Source organism: Phalacrocorax carbo, chromosome 1 (genome assembly GCF_963921805.1).
Source record: "Phalacrocorax carbo chromosome 1, bPhaCar2.1, whole genome shotgun sequence".
Taxonomy (NCBI): domain Eukaryota; kingdom Metazoa; phylum Chordata; class Aves; order Suliformes; family Phalacrocoracidae; genus Phalacrocorax; species Phalacrocorax carbo.
The window spans coordinates 1694261-1712735 of NC_087513.1; the positions used below are offsets into that span (position 1 = coordinate 1694261).

At 49.0% G+C, this 18475-nt stretch overlaps 1 protein-coding gene across 9 annotated transcripts in view; it reads left to right on the forward strand.

Annotated features, from left to right (window-relative positions):
- NRF1 (nuclear respiratory factor 1) overlaps positions 1–18475 on the forward strand; it is a 73465-nt gene that overhangs the window by 44498 nt on the left and 10492 nt on the right. For 7 of the 9 annotated variants that reach the window (XM_064441706.1, XM_064441713.1, XM_064441716.1 and 4 more), the window contains 2 exons: positions 200–324; positions 4788–4937. In XM_064441706.1, coding sequence (XP_064297776.1) covers positions 200–324; positions 4788–4937 — 275 coding nt within the window. The remainder of the gene's footprint in view (positions 1–199; positions 325–4787; positions 4938–18475) is intronic. The other 2 variants (XM_064441723.1, XM_064441717.1) reach the window with 1 other exon arrangement.

Here is an 18475-nt window from a genome sequence, read left to right on the forward strand (position 1 = left end):
AAGCAGCTTCTTCCCATGTATTCCTCCTCCACTGTAGACTTTCTGTTCTGGATAACTTCATCTGGGCCCAGTAAGAATCCCTCCGGTCTGGATTTGTTCTCTTGACATACGATGCCTGGTTAAAATGCACGCTACTGGAGTGGAGTTATTTGTTTGTTTGGTCTTCCTAATTCTTCTTTCTCCTTTCCTGTGCCTGCAGTGAAGCAGCTGCCCATGCAGTAGCCACGCTTGCTGAAGCCACTCTTCAAGGAGGAGGACAGATTGTCCTATCTGGTGAAACTGCAGCAGCAGTAGGAGCGCTTACCGGAGTCCAAGATGCCAATGGTAAGGCTGCAGAAAGTTTTTTTTTTCTTTGCTCTTAGCTAGGGGGTTTTCCTCTCTTTCACTTGAAATGTCAACTTTTCACTAGTACAAGAGTTCTCCCTCACTGCAGATGGTCACTAACTAGGTTGTGACTGAAAATCTCAGAACAAAATGGTAGCGCTAACCTCTTGTTTACTTCCATAGTGCTGGTGGCTCTGCTCTTTTCCTCCTTCTGCCAGCTTGTTATTTAGCCTTAGTTTTTTGGAGGAAACCCACTCTCCACCCTGTATCTATACAGTGCCTAGCACAGGGAGGACCAGACGTGGTCAACTAACACTACTAGTCAATGCCATAATAAACTCATCTCCAAAACACTTTATTGTGAGGTGGCAGAGAATGTGACCAACGCTTTATTACCCGCTCATCTCCTTCCTTTCTCAAGACTTTTTTGTATGCTTGGTGGCTGCTCTTGAGCAACTGTAGCTTTTCTGCTTGGAAGGTGGCACCTTCCAGTCATCCCTCGGCAGTCAGCCTCAGGTTGTTCGCCTCCTGCTCTATTTTCCATCTTGCCACCATAGTCAGTCGCTTGGTTCTAGGGATTCTCTGTAGTGTTTCTCACCTATTATCTGGACGTCTCTTCTGCCAAGTGTGGTGGCTTTCGCAGTTATGCAAACTAAGCTGGTAGTGAATAAAACAGTAAGTTCATAGAAATTAGTTCAAGAGACGATACTTGAACGTGCAAACGTGTCTAGTTGGTGCTCATCCACTGCCAGCCTTTACCATGCTTTCCCAGTTCAGAGACAAAACTCAGATTATTTCCATGAAATGGAAGGAGGTGTGTAAAAATAAGCTCAAAAAGGATGCAAAGTGTGAAGTTGTAAAGAAATGTTGCCTTGAGGATGGGGCTATTTGGACTCTAATTGTCAAAGGCGGAACAAGGACGTGCAGCTGGCTGGCAGAGCGATGACTACTTGCCTTGTCACTTTGCATGTAAAGCAGAAGTCCAACTAGAGGAGACCTCGAGTTTGACTTCCATCGAAATCCTCATCTCACAGGGGATGTGCTTGTTTTAAAGCATCGATATTTAGCTTGCAGTGGAAGTGGTGCAATGGAGGGAAGAGTAATTTTACTCAGGATGTTCGACTTGATATCTCTTGCTGTGGTGTCAGCCAGCCTGAAGAGGGAGCAGAAATAAAGTGAAAACCCTGTCGTCCTCAGAGCCGGGAATGCATCTGATATTGAGAGGGAAGAGTAGGGTCATGTTGTATTACGCTTTGCCGGCAGCCTGGCATGAGGGGGGTGAGATGTGTGTTTATCGAAGGAAGGATCTGACCCTGGATGCTCAAAACCAGCAACTAATCAGATTTGTAAAAGCACGTTAGCGTCCTTTAGCAGATCTGCACCCCTGGCTCCTTTTGGTCTGCTTCCAAAAGGCTTTCATGGTCTGGATTCCTCTGGATGCTTCCCCTAAACAACTCTCCTCCTCCACAGCCTTCCTGAGTCACTCTACCTCACTCACCCACCATTAATATAATTTTAATGCAGGCTGGGCTTTTTTTTCTTCTTTTTCCCTTTTTTTTTTTTTAGCAGCAGAGTTGGAAATCAGATGGGATTTAGAGTGCATTAAGGGGAGAGACTGCAGCATTTTCCTCTGTGCAAAACCTCGCCCGCAGCCCCTTGCCTTGTTTCCACTCTTCTTCGATTTGCTCTAATCTCCGGTGGTATTAAGGGGAACGGCTTTGTCGGCGCGGTAGTCCTTGGAAGCGCCATGCTATTAGTTTTATTACGTAACCAGCTAATATATCTCCCTTAGGGATGGAGGAGATGTTGGTATCCATTCCTGCTGTCTCTGTCTGGGGATGGAGAGCAGATGGATTTTCAGCATTGGCACGGTTGTGGAGGATTTGTCTGCCTTCTCCATACCCTGAAGCCCAGGGTGTGAGTGTGAGCATCCTCCTGGACACCGGTGCTCGGTTATTTGATGCAGTGGGGGCACGCCGCTCTGCGTGCCGTTCTGTCGGGGGGAGATGAAACGGGGAGTGATTTGGTGCGATTGGTTGCAGGAAGGAGGGGGGGAAAATGACTGCCAGAGCCATAAGGGTATTAAGCAGCAAATTCCCCCTGCTCGCTATTGCTTGCAAAGTCTTCATTTGCCGATATTTCCAATAAACTCCTCTCTCTAGGAGCGCTCTTACCCTTCTGTAGGTCCTTTCTGGGGGATTCCAATTCCTTACCCATACCACTTTTCTGGGAAGGGTCATAAATTTACCCCCATCTTATTGACAGGGAAACTGAGACAGTAGTTTAACAAATTTGCTTGAAGTCAGGCAAGGTGTTTCATTCCTGATTTTAGCCATTAGATGTAATTATTCTCTTTTTAAAGTTTTTTCTTTCTATCTTGATATGGTATTTTCCCCATCCATTCTCTGGCATCTAAATAATAATGAAGTGGTACAAGAGATGACTAAAAAGAGGTAACCTCTGTACGTTCGTGGTTGTCTCAGAAGCTAGGGCTGAATTTGGTCTTGCCAGGGAGCAGGGAGCCCAGCAGCGTGGCTGAACTGCAAAAGGGCCGCAGATAATCTTGTGATCGGTTACATTTATAGCTAAGGGAAATAAGATCTCCTGCTCCCATGCAGTGTCAAACTAGCTAAGTGCATTATGGTTTTCTTGCTACTCTGGAGCATCTGCTCTGAGTCAGGATGCTGGAACCGATGACCCCATGGTTTGAGCCTCAGATGTTTTGTTCTTAAGTGGCTGGCATTAAAGCAAAGTAATATTCAAAGCAAGTGGAGGGGATTGCAGCAGCACAGATTTCTGAAGTTGGCTGGAAACTGAAAATGCTCCGGTGAGAGGGAACTGTGCGCTCTGGGGCTGCTTTCGGTGTGCCCTACGGGCAGCTCCGTGTGATGGGCTGCTGCTGGAGCCGTCCCAGCCCGCTGTGGCTGGAGGAGAGAAACTCGATCGGCGTTGGGAAGGAGAGGTGGCTGTGCCAGCCTGCAGTCTGGGCCTCGCTCGCTGGAGCATCCTCATACTGCAGCCTTTTGTTTGACATTGATCTGATCGGGGGCTTGAAAGCTGCTTGAGCTATGGGCTTCCTGGCTTCATCTTTAAATATTGATGAAGCTTTTGCCTAAGCAGTACCTGCGCAGGGCTGTAGCAGCATGCAGTGCTGCCTGTGAAGGACAGAGCAGACTCCCTGCCCAAGGAAGGTCAGTTTAATGGCCTTGGTGTCATCACAACCCTGGGGTTATTGCAGTATTGCACAGTGTGTGGCATTTTGAAGAGCTGGTTTGAAGGTGAGAAGGGTGGTGTGCTTGAAACTCCAGCTGGGGTTCAAAAACAGGGCATGGAAGGAGGCACGATGGGAAGAGCTGGAGTTGGGAAGAGAAGTGGCAATGGAAGATGTGAAATCAAGCTGTGATCGGGGAATTGATTTAACAGGCCCAAGCTAGGTGCAGCCAGAGACCTAATGGACCCTTGCTTGTGCACCTTGGTCCTCACGTGCAGCAACTGCTGCTCTTTTGCTTGGCCCCAAAGCACCTTTTACTGATGTACCTCCTCCCTGTGCTGCTGGGAGATGCTCCTCGGAGCACTGATATGCCTGGTGGTGGTGTGGCAGCGTATGAGTGGGTGCTAAGAGGAGCCTACAGAGAGCCTTGCCCTTCTCCATCCCCGCAGTCATCAAAAAAATTCAAACCTAATTCTGCAGACAGCCAAAGGGAGCTGTGCTTATGGCTGGGGGTGAGCCAGGATTATCAAGTTGTGATGGGAGCCCAGGGAGAACATTAGGACTCTGACGTGGGTAAAGGGGGATTAGCAAGCTCTCTGCTTTTGGAAACAGAGGAAATAAGGTGTCAGTAACAGGAGCGTATCTTGCAAGTTAGCATGAACAAGCCTATAGCAGCATTTAGGGTGACAGGGCACTCACCGCACAGAGAGCGGTTCCAGTTGGCAGTTTCTCTATCAGAAACATTTAAAATATGCTGAAAAGCCTTCAGCTCTGGGTGAGGCTGCCGACCTTCCCGCACAAAATCAGTAAGGTGTCAGGTGGAAACCTGTCTCCACCCTCGGCCGCGCAGATGGGAGATGGGGAACCCTCCTCTTGGCAGCAGAGACACCTCCAGCCCTGGAGGGCGGTTGCTAGTCCCGTCGGGCTCTGGGTAGGCTGTTTACAGTTCAAAGCACATCCAGGAGGGAAAGGCAGGAGTCGAGATCCTGTTTTCTGGTATCTATGCGTCTCTTAGAAAGTGTGAAAGCAGAGGGAGATATGTCGGGCAAACCCAGTGAAGGGAACTGCCTGTTCTTGCTTTTGGATGCCTCGGGACAGGGAGGTGCGGCACACTGATCCGCTGGTAACTGGTGGCTTTTTTGCATGAGAAAAAATAATAAAAAAAAAAGACGGGGGGAGGCTTGGAGGTTGATCTGCTGCAAATCTCAGACTTTAAAAGAAATCTTTTTTTCCTCTTGGATCCCCTTTTTAGGGAAGATGGACCCAAATGAGTCGCAGGCAACTTGGGAAAGTGCAGATCAGCTTGCTTGCATCCGAGCGGACAGGAAGGAAAAAGTCGAGCTTTTTGTAGGGTCTTCCCGGTGTGAACAGACTTTTTTAATGAAGTATTGCCCTGAAACAGGTATGATTTAAACCCAATCTGAAGGAAAAGTGAGGAAAATAATTTTTGCAGATGTGTTTCAGATAATGGGGGAAGAGAGGCCGGTGGCAGCCAGCAAGGAGAGGTGAAATGGCTGAGTGTGAGTTCCTGGGCACATGCACTGAGCAAGTCCAGGAACAGGAGAGATGTTTCCTAGAGGACAAATTACTGTGTACCAATGAATTATTGTTGGCAACGGGGCTGTGATGCACTCTGAGTAAAATATGCTGGCATGAGCCTCAGTTAAAATGAGCTTATTCTGTGTCAAGTACATGTAGTTCCCTGCATGTGCCCTGTAGAGAAGGGGGTACTTGACTGCAACTGAGCCACCTCTGCGTTTGCACCCTTTCCACGTCAGCATCTCGCTGTCTGGGGGGCCCCAATGTGGGTGATGAGGAATATGCAGTGTTGGAATCAGGGGACACCAGCCACAGATTTGATGCCAACAGTCAGCATGGTGCTACTAGGTTTTTCCCAGCACGATGGGCCAAAGTATTTCCAAGACCTGAGACCACTGCTCCGTTTGCCCTGAATTTTACAAGCACAGATTATTTCTGCTTGCTTTGGCACAGCTGGCCTCACCTTGCCACTTTAAACCCATCATGATGGATCTCCTGGTTTTTGCTGCTGTCCTGCGTTACTCTTGGGCACTAATCTCGGGCAGCGCTGGCGGCGCGGTCGGCTCAGGCTGTCCTTCTGACGCTGGGCTGTCATGGGCACTGTGCGGCTTTGGTTTGACATCTTGGGACTGGTGACGAGGCGGCTGCCGCTGACGATTAGGATTTGTCTGCCCACCAACCGGGGCTAAAAATAGTGGCTCAGACAAGTCCCTCTTGTACTGCATGGATGGCCAGATTTTCCCTTCGGTCCGACTAACCAGGCGCTACCTACGCCATCGTGCAGTTGTGTTACGTGGAGCCATCTTCGCACAACCCAGCACAGTCAGTTTGTCTGGGTGGTTTGAGTAAAGCAGGAGCCTGGAGGTGGACGCCAGGGCACTTGAGTGCTGCTGGCTTTAGGCCTTCCCTTGGCTTGTTGAGTGACCGTGATAAGTCCCTCGATGGAGACGCAGAATGGTTATTTCTGGGTACAGTTTGGCTTTTGGGATAAGGAGGGCTCACAGGGTCTGTCATTTTATTTCCTTGGGGGAAAATGTTTTTATATGATGAGCACTTGTGATGTACCGCAGATCTCTCACCCCTTTGCAAAGGCAGCAGAGTCAGAGGAGCACAAGGAGACCTTACCGGGTCGTTTTATGTCCAAGTCTCACGTCAAGTCTACAGGCTGCTTTTTATGTCTGAAACGTGCCTTTGAGATCGCAAAGAGAGAAGGGAGCATCCCAGGGAGGCACCAGGGGTTGCTCAGTTCCCGGCTTGATCTGTTGCTGTCTCCTTTTCTCCTCAGCGTGTTTGTGATGGTGTAAGCAATACCCCGAAAGGGAAGCCAGTCTCATTAGGGGTAGGGAGTCACTGCCAAGTCCTTTGCTGTTTCATCGCTTCTAGCATTTTTTTGAGTCCTGTTGGTTTCAGTGAGTTTCCATCCAGTAAATGAGCCATGCCCCGTCTGGCCTTATCTCCCAGCTTCTTGATGACCTTATGGCATCTCCAGCACCTCCCTTGCCCTCCCCGTTTCCCCTCCCCTGGTGAGTTTTGACATCCATTCCTGTTATCAGGCAGTTGAGACTTACAGGCTCTCCAGCTGTCACAGCTGATGCTGTCCCGGTTTAAGCATAGGCCATTTACCTTCCACGTGTCCTGAATTAGGGGAAATGGACAGGAGGGCTGGGTCTGTTTAAAAATTAAAGCTGATTACAAGGCATTAACATTACATTTAAAGAAATAGACAGCAGCCCTCCTCTCTCAGCATAGTTGCAATATGTTCCCTTTTGTTCTGGTCTGGAAGGGGAAGGAGGACTAGTATCGACTCCGGGCTGGGCAGGATTTCTTCTTTATCCATAAATTCAAGAGAAGGTGCCTGATGTCAGGTGCAATACTTTAAAGCAGTTCTGGTCATACAACCTAAGGCAGTTCCCATCTTTGCAGTCGTAACAGAAAGTTCTTTCTGCTGGTTTTGAATTCCTCTTGGAAAATTCAGATCTACTGACGCTGTGTTCATCGATCTGTCTTCTGAACTGTTGTCTTGGGAAGCTTCATATTTGAGGGATCCCAATTGTTTTACACGCGCATCCGCTCTAGTGGCAAAATGCAGCCGTCGCGGGGGCAGGAGTCGGGAGGAAAGCTTTTTCTATTTTTTTTTTCCATAAAGGCTCAGCTTCATTGCAGCAGATGGATTTTAAGGAATGTTTGGCCTGGGATCATCAGGGCTGCGAAGGCGAAGGGATGTGGTTGCTCCACGCATAGAAGGATGCAAACATGAGCGTGTTGGGTGTGGGGGGTGCTGTTCTCACCATGCCCTGGCCTAGCTGCAGCCTGGGCTTGGGCTGGGGATGAACATGGGTGTAAGGAAGCAGACAGGGTTGATGCCTTCCATAGCCTTCCTTACAGAGATGTGTTTCAACAAGGGCCTTCGTGGCATGGTTTTGCTGCTTATCTCTTCCTGCAGCATGACCCTGTTTTCTCATTGTGTAGGCTTGTTGCTTTCCCAGGTTTCCCAAGACTGAGCTTTCTTCCCATGGTGACCCTTCATCATGAAAGAGTAATAAGTCAATCTGGCTGGGGAGACTCTGAATGAATGTGCTGCTTGACCAGAAATTCATTGTGTTTCTAGGCTGAATTTGAAGCCTGTTTATTCGGTGTGTTTGTAGGTATCTGTCCAGGCTTCTGCATCTTTATCTCACAGTCCCTCAATAATCCACGTGGCTTCAGAAGGAGCTGCTCAGTGCAGGACACTTACTGAAAAGAGGCCAAGCCTTTTGGCAGGTGAAGTGGTATATGTGGCATATATTTGTATTCACTGGATCTTGCATTTCTTCATCTCTTAATGAGACTTTACATTTGACTTTACCGTTGCCAATGCTCACATCCCATTCCAGGCGGTTGTTCCAATTTATGGTGACAAAGTCCCCAACAACTTGGCCTTGAGAGCCATGTCGCTGAGGTCCTGAGCTTTCCTGGTCCCATCATGCTTATGGCCCTGAAATGGGTATCTGGGGGTGACAGCGAGCTCTCGGCTCGCTGGATGGTTGGAGATCACCTTTGCTCATGGAGAAGGTGCGTTCTGCCTGATGGCTGCGTAAGGTGATGGGGATGGGCAGCTCTGCCCAGCTCCACGCTTGCTCAGCCAAGATGAATGCTGAGCAGGAGAAGGAAGGGGCCTGGTCATCTTTATGGAATACAGTCCTCATTTTAACTAATGCATGATTGAGAAGTCTGTAGGATTTTGTTCGAGAGAGGGGTTTGGGGTTTTTTTTGATGGTATATTTTAGGGGCTTTTAATCCCCCCGATTTATATGCACCCTGACTGTAAGACTTAGATATTTGGGAAGCAGTTTGAACCTAAACCAGTTTGTTGGTTTACAGCAGTGGCTTTGGAGTGCCTGCAAGAGATGGGTATCCTAATCCTTTGACAAGCTTTTGTTTAAAAGAGATGAGATTGAATATGGCCAGGAAAGGAATGGCAGTCAGTACACTTAGCATGTTCCCCTAAATACGTCTGGAAGCACAGAACTAGATAGACAGACAAACATTTCCTTGCTTGCCACTGTTTCCAGTCCAAGAATCGGGCTGGGAAAGGATGGAAGAATTTGTGTAGTCTGTCTGCAAGCAGATCTTGTTAGGGCTGCCATCTGGGGATCAGTGCTTTGGCCCCAAGTTGGGGTAGGGAGGTGCTCTCCTGACAAGCTGCACATCTTCAGCACGGTGGTGTTTTATTTATAGCTCTTGGCCTAAAGAAAAGGGCACAGATGGAGTCAGAAAACCAGCTCTGTGAAGCTGCCTAGTTCTGCATCACTCTCCTGACCCATTGCAGATGTCAGTGAGTCATTTTTCCAGGCCTCCTTCTCTATGCCTAACCCTAACCCGGATCAGAGGCTTGGCTGGCAGAGCTCCACCAGCACAGCTTCTTCACGGGGCTCCTGCCACCTTTGCAAATCGTGTGGTGGTACTCGTGAAAGGACCACGGGCAATGTCAGGCTGGGCAAGGCAGCTTTTTGCCACTTCTGCTGGACACATTTTTGCTGGCAGAGCTCAGTTGTGGATCTGAGCAGACAAACCCATAAATATTGAACTGGGTGTATGGTAGATTAAGCCGAGATCAAAACCAGCCTCTGCTTTGCTGCTTCTTTCTCAGTGCTCCCGGGATGGAGTTCATGTGTGATGGGTTCTGCCTGTAATAACAACTTACTCAAACCTATGCTGAGCATGTGGCAGCCCCCTCTTGGCTTTTTGAGCCCTGTGAGACATTGCGTATCGTAGCCTGTCTCTGGAAGACCTTCCAGCTTAACAGCAGGCAGGAGACAAACAGTGGCTGCCTTGCTTTGCCCTGCTGGCATGATCTCTGCTCATTCTCCTGCTCCTCTGGGCAATCCCAAACAAGAGCTCCCAGCTCCTTGCACGCTGGTGTGGGGATCCCCTTCCCGGAGCGGAGCAAGACTTGTTTATTGAGTTGTAGGGCATAGTTTCTTCTGCAGCTGATCTCAATTGACCCCTCGCTGCCTGGGGGCGATGGTCGATGGTCCTCCCTGTGGAGCGGCTGTAGCATCTTGCAATGCAGATTTTAGCTTGCAAGGTGGCTGGCCTCCCGCTTGGAGAAGTAGCTTCCCCATGTCCCATCTATGTAGTGATGGGCGAGTGCTGCGACCACAGAGAAAGCTGAGGATGTCGTTGCTGTTTGACTACCTGTGCTGTGCCACTTTTACCCTGTACGCTGTTCGAGGGCTTGGGGAATTGAAAGAGCAGCCTGCGATTACACTGAATCAGGGCAGACGAAGAGGGGCTTTCTAATCCCCCTGCACCCTCGTATCACAGCAGAGCTGGGCTGCAATCTGCTCTTCCATGACAGCAGGGTACGGTTCTTGCCTCCCCTAGCAGGTACCCATGTGGCTATGAGCTGGGCTGGATCAGGCCACCCTCTCCCGCTGTACACTGGAGAGCGTGGAAAATGTTGCTGGGCTTTGAATGGATGGAGGCTCGTCTGACCCGAGGGCAGTTTGTGAGCTCCAGGCTCTTAATGGCTGTCAGTGGGCGTAGGGTGCAACCTGATCCAAATGGGAAGCTGGCTGAAATCCCAGCAAGCTGTTGTTACTGTGTGAGGCATCTTATGAAACGAGATGGGGTTTGTGAACTCTCCCTCCCACCGGGCACCCCACTAGAAGGAGAAATGCTCTGTAAGCTAAGCCACAAGCTGGGGCTTCCCCAAGTACAGCTCTTCGGTGCATCGAGACGTGGTTTGCGTGTCTCTCTATTTACGAAGCTCGTAGTCTTGTGTATTAGACCAAAGTTTCTTCCCTGCAGAATTACTTGCGCTTTCTGTTCTCAGTGCAGCCTCCCCAACTCCGTGCTCCCCTTCAAACTGTTCGTTCCCGCTTCCCAGGCGCATGATGCAGAGCAGACATCCCCGAACTGCTCAAGGTGCTGTTTGCTTGCTTTGCCTTAAGAAATCCTCTGCCCCTCTTTGAAAACATCCTCAGCTGCTTTCTTAGCGCAGGGTCAGACCTCTTGTGTTCCTCTATTGCTTTTTTCTGAGCATGTCTAGAGGATCATTCTGTGGCTGTATTTATCCTCTTCGTTGGATCTCTGTAGCAGGGACTGATTTTAAAGCCTAAAAGCACAACCCCATCTGTCTTGTGCCTCTGGGGCATAGTAAAGAGCCATGTCCTGCAACCACTGAGCCTGTGAGCAATCTCACTTGCAGAAGTGTTTTCATTGTCCACCAGACATGCCTATGGCAGAATGATGAAGTTGGCAGGTTTTAATTCATTTTCCCGAGTGGCCACACCAGATCTTCAGACTTCTGTTTTTCCCAAGTGAAACTCGTTCCTCTTCATTGGCCCTGATGTTCAGCGGTTAGATTTTGGGTTTGAAAATGACAACATTTCTTGCTATAGGATTGATTCATTTATGCTTTGAGACATCAGCAGGTTGCACAAGAGCCTAAGGAGATGCAACCCTACCTTGGCATCCCTTGGCTGGTCTGGAAGGTTGGTGGGATGCCCTCACCTGTGGGCTCACAAGGAAGAGAAGGTAAATTTGTCACTGTAAGGACTGTTCCAGCCTTTCCGGCACCTTGATTGCAGCCTGGTAAATGGACAGCGGGAGACTAACCCCCAGGGATAGCCCTCCTCTCCCCTTTCACTGGGTGAGCCCTAACCATAGCTGGGCAGAGGGCTTGAAGGTAAAACCATTTTTCATTGCCCTCTGACCAGTCAGGAGCACTTCTCTCGCTGCCTCCGTCCCTCTGGGAAGTAAATCACAGTCGCAGTAGAGGGCGGTGTGTTTGTCCCTGGAGGCCCCTGTCTCCCAGTGACCTTCTCAGCTCATGAAGACAGCTTGGCTTTGCTGTAAAGCAGCTCATGTGACAGCAGTAATCCGCAGCTAGTAAACAGCTGTGCAGGAAGATTGCAGGGGAATCGCCCTATTTTCCCCGCACTGCAGACCCTGGCAGGCCAGCACGCGAGAGCGGGACGATGGCTTCTGCCTGCTGCGAGAGGCTGCTCTCTCCTTGGCTGCACGACTCCTTCAGCAGGTTGGTATTTTTTGAAGCCACACCAGCCACCGCTGCAAAGCATGCTCGCCAGGTCAGGAGCATACACGTGCTTCTGTGAGTCGATGTGAAGCCGCGAAACAAGTTCCAAGAAGGAAAAAAAGCAATTTTCTCCTGTAGTGGTTTCCTCTGAATCTTTTAATCTTTTCCAAAACCAGAGGTGGCATTTCTAAGCCTGAATTTGACGTGTTCCTCCCACCCCCCATATCCGTTGGCTTAATTTATTCCCTGATGTGTACAAATTCCTTTCTGAGTACCACTTTCTGATGGCTTGCATGGATCCCCTTCTGCTCCAGGGGCACTCAGTCGCTGGTGGATTTTTTTTGCCATCTGCCCACAGTGAGTTAAAGTGTGCTCTGGAGAAGACACAGACTCTGAGAAGGGAAAGACTGAGGGAGCGCTAGCTTGGAATTGGTTTAAAACTAATCATGGTATTATTTGTTACTCCCCTACGCAGTTTACAGATCGCAGCAAGCTTTCCCTCCCTGTGGGTTTGCCTCCTTGTTGCCACACATCCCTGAACTTCTCACCTTTGTTTTCCCCCGTGATTTTAATCTTCAAAACCCCAAGCATGTCCGAAGGGGCATTCAGTAAATGGGAGCTGGTGCTGACGAGCTAGAGGAGCTGATGACAGCTAAAGCAGGCAGTCTCAGACCGGGATCCAGGCTTGTGCAGGCAGAGGTTCCTGCACCACACAGGCAGCGGCAGCCGTAAGCTGCCAGCAATTTGCCTCAGCTCCCTCCAAGAAGGGAGGTGCCTTTGATCAGGTAGGCAGCAGTTGCTTTGTACCCGTGTAATCCCTCGGTTTTCCTACCAGTTCTGCCAGAAACCACTAGCAGTGTGTTTGTGGCTTCAATAAGTTGTCCACCAGTGGCCCGAGACAATCCCTCATTTCATGTAAGCTACAGAACAGCCTTCAGAAGTGGCCATCTGTTACCGCTGGCCTATGACAGATTTGAACGCGAGACCTCGCAGTGAAAGGCTCTCTACTATTCCCCTGAGCCGGCTGATCTCTTCCCTTCCACCCCTTCCCATCAAAAAAAAAAAAAAATGCTTTGTACTCCCAAGCATTAGGGAACTCTAATTGGTGTGTGCACGACAGGACCACTGCATTTAAATAGTGAACGTATAGCTAATGGAAGCCAAGTTTTATTGCTGGCATAAATATAGTATGTTCAACTCCTTTGAAGTCACGGGGATCAGCATCTGGGGGCGTTTGTGTTCATTTATGCGCCGTCAGTGAGTTTGGCCCACGGTTGCTTCGTGTTGCTCTAACCTGTGGATACCTTACGATGTCTTTGGCCAAATCTTCTCACAGCTTCCTCGTGCATTTTCTTTGCGAAAAAGGGGTCCAAGTCACGCTTCCAAATAGGAGTTAAGTGTTAAGGGGTTTGAAGTCCCGCGGCAAATTAACAAGACTTGGACTTGGCTGCGTTTTCTGCCTTTCTGCTTGTTTGCTGCTGTCAGAGATGTGCTTTCTCGCTTCTGGTCTGGATGGACCTGCAGTCGGAGCCACAGCAGCCAGCGAGCAGGACCCCGGTCTGAATCATCCACAACAGATGCAAAGCAGAAGGGATTCTCCAGCCACCGCAGCTCCATTTGCTCTTGGGAAGCAGGTTCCGACCTGTTCCGTCCTGCCCTGGGAAGCGACAGGGCAGGTCGATACACAAGCGGCTGCTTGATTCTTGCAGTTTCTGTCCACGCGGGTCCGTGTGCCGCAAGTCTCCCCTTTGTGGGCCCCTGCACACCGGGGGTGAGACCCACAGGGAGAAAACACCTGGAAGACCCCTGGCTTCTGCGAAACGAATGATCGTTTGTCTCCCTGCACCCATCGTTGCCTTCTCTTGGCGTTCGGAGAGGCTTCCTACCGCCCAGGCTCTGCCCGGGTGCGCAAATGTTCTGTGCCTTCAGTCACCAGGCCAGAGTCCAAGCTTTTTTTTTTTTATCAACAGATGTGCAGAGTTTAAAAGGGAGGAATCTGCCAGAGGCAGTAGCATACCAAGAATAAGTACTCTCAGGAGAGAGAGGTAGGAACCCATCCCACCTGCCGCACAGCCCGGCCAGTGGAAGACAGTGGTGTGCGAAAAAAGGAGGAATGTGGACTGTAAAAACTTGCTTTTTACACGATACCTTCCACGTCTGAGTCGTGTATTTGCCATGATTTATTGCTCACCTTACTGAGGATGGGCCAGGTCCTACACGGGAAGGGGGGGATCTGTGCCAAATGGGTCTCTTGACCTCTAAAGAAGACAGGCTGCAGACAGACACCGAAGCACTGTGACACTTAACACCGTTGCCACAAGGGTCTGTGCTGGTTTGTAGCAGGGATGCTTTTATGGCTAGATTTGAAGGGTATGCTTTGAAGAAGAGGGAAAGAAAGGACCCTTAAGGTGTATATCTAGCCCTTTTTTCCCCCCAAGGAAAAAAGAAGAGTGCTTACCTCCTTGTAGCTAGTGTGGGAACTAGCATAAGGTAAGGCTCCAGCGGGGACACCAGGGTTGCAGCTTTCCGTATCTGCAAGGTAAAGCTTTGAACGCCTTCCCAAGGCGTTGTCCTCCTCCAAAAGCCACGCGCCTTTCTTGGCTGTGGGTTCGTGTCACCTCTCTTGGGTGAAGAGCACGATTTGCCCCAGCGAAGAGGTGCAGAGGCCGGGCGTGGGGTGCTGGGGGAGAGAACCCATCGCTTTGGACCCGTTCGTTGGCCATGAATGTGCACTCTGTTGTAGCAGAGGGGCTTCCGCTGAACAAGTCAGCAAAATGCTGGGAAAATGTTTTTTAGATGAAGCCAGAGACTATCTGGTTACGGATTACCTTACTGCCAGAACAATAGCTGCTTTATATCTCCATGTGCTAAACGCTCTGTAGTATATGCTAATGTCCGTGTTCACATGTGGTCTATCGCGCAGCCTACGAACTTGTGAAACTCGCTGAGGTCTGAGTCTGTCGTAGCCTTAAAAATACCTTGAGCTCCTTTCAGAGACCGATGAGGCCAAGTGCCTGCATTTCATGCCCTTTCTAGCCGCGTGCTCTTGGGTTACATAGAAATGCCACTTTGGCAGCCATTTCTGCTTCTCATTCATTTCTTACCCCTTGTTACTCAGGGAATAGTGGAGGGCTTTATTGGAGGTGGCTGTAGTTTCTCCAAGATGGATTTTACTACTCTCACTTCTGTGCAGCCGTTTCTCATCAGGCCTTGCTGGTCCAGTTAAGCCATTCATCTAAATATTTGCAAAATACAGTGCAAATATCTGGAAGCATCTTATACTTACCTCCCACTTACTCTGCCTCCCACTTATGCACGTAATGTTCTACCTAGAGTTAGGAATATTTAAGTTACTGTACCTAATGTTGGGGTGTTACTCATATGTGGACATCGAATTTTTTTAATTCACCTAGAAAGCAGAAGGATGTGTTTCCTATTAATACATTAATCACCCCACTTATTTCCCCCCTAACCCCCACACCCAACTGTAGCATTTGGCCTTTGTTCAGCCTTTTACACTTGCATTTTATTGTCAGGCTTCCTAGCAGCAGACTATTCAGGTTGCAAGTGGACCCTAGCAGAGTGTTCATCAGGTGAGTGGATTTTTGTGGTGGTAGTTTGGAATAAGGGGATTTAGCTGGTATTGCCACTTGTTCTTTTAGGTTCCTGACTATGTGGTGTTCCTTAGGGTTAAAGGGGCTAAATCTATCTGTTTGGTTTGGGGTTTTTTTTTTTTCCTGCCTCCTTTCACACTTTCAAGGGGAAGATATCCGATGTCAGATATATATTTACATCCAGGCATCCCGTAATGGCTGTCTCAGCTGCTGCTCTGTGCCTGGACACTGGTCGGGCTGCAGGGTAGAGATGCGCGTGCCTCTGGGGTGTGCTAATATCTTACGGCCCCATCCTGTTAGCCTTACGCTGTGCTCTCCCGTAATTGTTCCGTAAGTAAAGATTTAGTGAGGAGAGGGACAGAGCTGGGCTCAGAGCCTGTATTTTAATAACACTCAAGCAGCCGTACTGTGGTGATAGATGGGGATGATGTGATTTTGGGGTTTGTAAAATTTGGCTTTTTAAAGGTCACAGACATGATGCAGAGTTAAAGCAGCAATGCAAGGGAGAGAAAACCCAACAAATATACTTCCAGCACCCATCGGCTTTGAGAAACTATGGGCTGAACATTGTGGCAGAAACCTAAGTAAAGAAGTAGGCTGTCCCGTGTGTCACACAGCACAGGAGGTTAGATACAAGAGCTTGTGTAAGTGCGACCTTGGACACTCTGCTGGCTCAAGTCCGCCAGGTTTTGGACTGCAGACACCTGTCTTTTGATACGCAGCTGTATTCCCCGTGCACGCTGTTTATGATTTGCAGGGATGCCCAGAGGATTGTTCCTGCAGAAACTCAGCCAAATAATTATCTGCTTCATTAGAATATGTGATATTTCAGTGCTTAAATATATATATAATTCAATTCAAATGACTTTATTCTAAAATGGACTTCTGTCATTCAAGTAATATAACATTTTATCAATTTTAGATGGTACCCTGCCTTCGTTCCCCTAGTAGCTTTTAATAAAACCATATAGAAAATACAGAACCCAAAAGGCTGTTTTTAAAGGTAGGATAAGAATCAGTCTCCATACACAATTCTTCCTCCGGATGAGCTCCTGTGGATGTTAATAGCAGAGCAGGCAGGTCAGTGAAGTACTTATGGCAAAATACAACAGGGATCCCTGTTAGGTGATTGTCCTGAAACTTTGACGTGGTATGTTGCCCGCCTGTCCGATCACGGGTTTGATACCTGCTTTCTCATAAGAGGAGGAGACTCTAATTCATTCTTAGCTGTTTCCTATTTCTCCTTTCTGAGAAGTTCTGCATTGGTAACACCTGTCTGCTCCGTCTTTTTTATTAACAGAAAACAGATCGTAAGGAAAGCGAATCCCAATTTAAGCGGACATTAGGGGTTGCTGTACTTTCTCTATTTTTAACTATGTTTCCTATGGAGATGACTGACCATGATAGACTGCTAATCTTATCAGGTGTGCCCTTCGCTCCACAGCAAAGCCAGCCGATCAAGGAAGCTTAGAAGGGTTATTCGCTAAGCTTTCGTCTGTGGAGTCTGGTAAAAAAGCTTGCTTTTCACAGGTGGACACATACACTCCTCGCGTGTTTGTTGCCTCTCCTACACCCCAAGTTGGCTTGGCTTTAAGGTAACTTACCCTGGGGACCCAGCGCTAGTGTGTGAGGTCTAGGTAAGAACAGAGCTTGAACAGACACAGCTTTATTCTGCCTCAGCCAATGTCCAGGACCTGTTACCGAGCTCTAAATTCACCCTCAACACCCCATGAAGGGGAGAGGGAGGGACGGGTAGCCTTATGAAAGACACAAGGGCTGAAGGCATGAAGCTAATCCACCGTCAGGCTACCAGACTGCTGCTTTGCCTTCTTTCCCCAGCACCCTTTCACAGGAGTTTTCAGCTACATCAAAATGAGGGTGAAACGGAAGACCCAGGATTTCAGATTAATAATTTCCAGTGTTAAAAGTAATTGCAGGTTTTTCCTTATGTTACTATCCTCGCTGCAGATGATTGCAGATGGAAGACTTCTGGTATGTCAGGAAAGGGCTGCAAAGACAGAGGTGCATGGCAGTTGTGAAGTGTCATCGGTGAAGGAGACGTTCGTCACCACTACTTGAAGACTATGGGTCCTTGCTGTGCCAGGGAGGGGTCTGGGTATCAGGTTGGCTCACTGGGGTCTTCCTCTATCCATGGAAATGCTGGGGCTTCAGAGGAGACAATTCAATGAGCGTAGCTGAGTCCCTGTCTGTGTGTCACTTGATAGGGCTGCCCCCTCCAGCAACAGAGACTCCTGTCTATCAGGAATCCCAGCCCCAGTGGTCTTGTCTCAAAGTACTGCAATTTAAAAAGAACTCAAAAAAAAAAAAAATCAACCCAAAACAAACCCCAACAACTCAAAACCCACAAAAGTTTTGGAATCATCTTCAGGGATCTTGTTAGTCATTTGACAAGGAAGAGGGGTGTCCTCTAGGTCATCCCTCCGGGATGAAGACTGGGCCTGTGTATTCTCTTGGATTATATATCGAACAAAGTGGGAGGTGCAAACACACCTGCCCTGCTGTGGTCTGCTGAAAGGAGCCACGGGTAACTGAGTGGTACCTTTGTGAGGATGGATTGACTTCCTCTGCCATAGAGTCAAAGGTAATAGACCAAGAAATAAGGGAGATTAAGCCAAAGGTGTTTCAGACCTTGGGTAAGCTGTGACCCTTCCCTCCTCGTAGAGAGGAAATAAATAGGAATGTGCCAAAGACGCTAGTGCAATGAGCTGTCCTCTTGCAGCTAGAGAAGGAAGGTTTGTCTCCAACCGAGACTTGAGGATAAACAAAAAACAGACTTCCAAACTTGGGTGTTAAAACAACCCCTTGACGCAAAATCCTAAGCATCCAGCAGTCTCTGCTGAAGCTAATTGAGTGGGAGGAAGAATGAGCCACGTAAGCGTGGTGTTGCATCCTAGCCCATGCCTTTCTGATGGTGTAGGGCTGGAGGTCCCAGATCAACCAGGCATTATAGGTCACTGAGACGGCAGCTTCCATTGCTTTGAATGAGCGGAGAAGGAAAGCTCATTGAAACAGAATCCCAGACTGGTGGGGGTTGGCAGGGACCTCTGGAGCTCACCCCGTCCCACCCCCTGCTGGAGCAGGCACCCCCAGAGCAGGGGCACAGGGCCGCGTCCAGGCGGGGGGTGAATGTCTCCAGGGAAGGGACCCCACAGCCTCTCTGGGCAGCCTGTGCCCCTGCTCTGTGGAGATCCCCTCTATGGGGATCACAAGACGAGCCAAGGCTGAAGAATGAACAAGTCACTG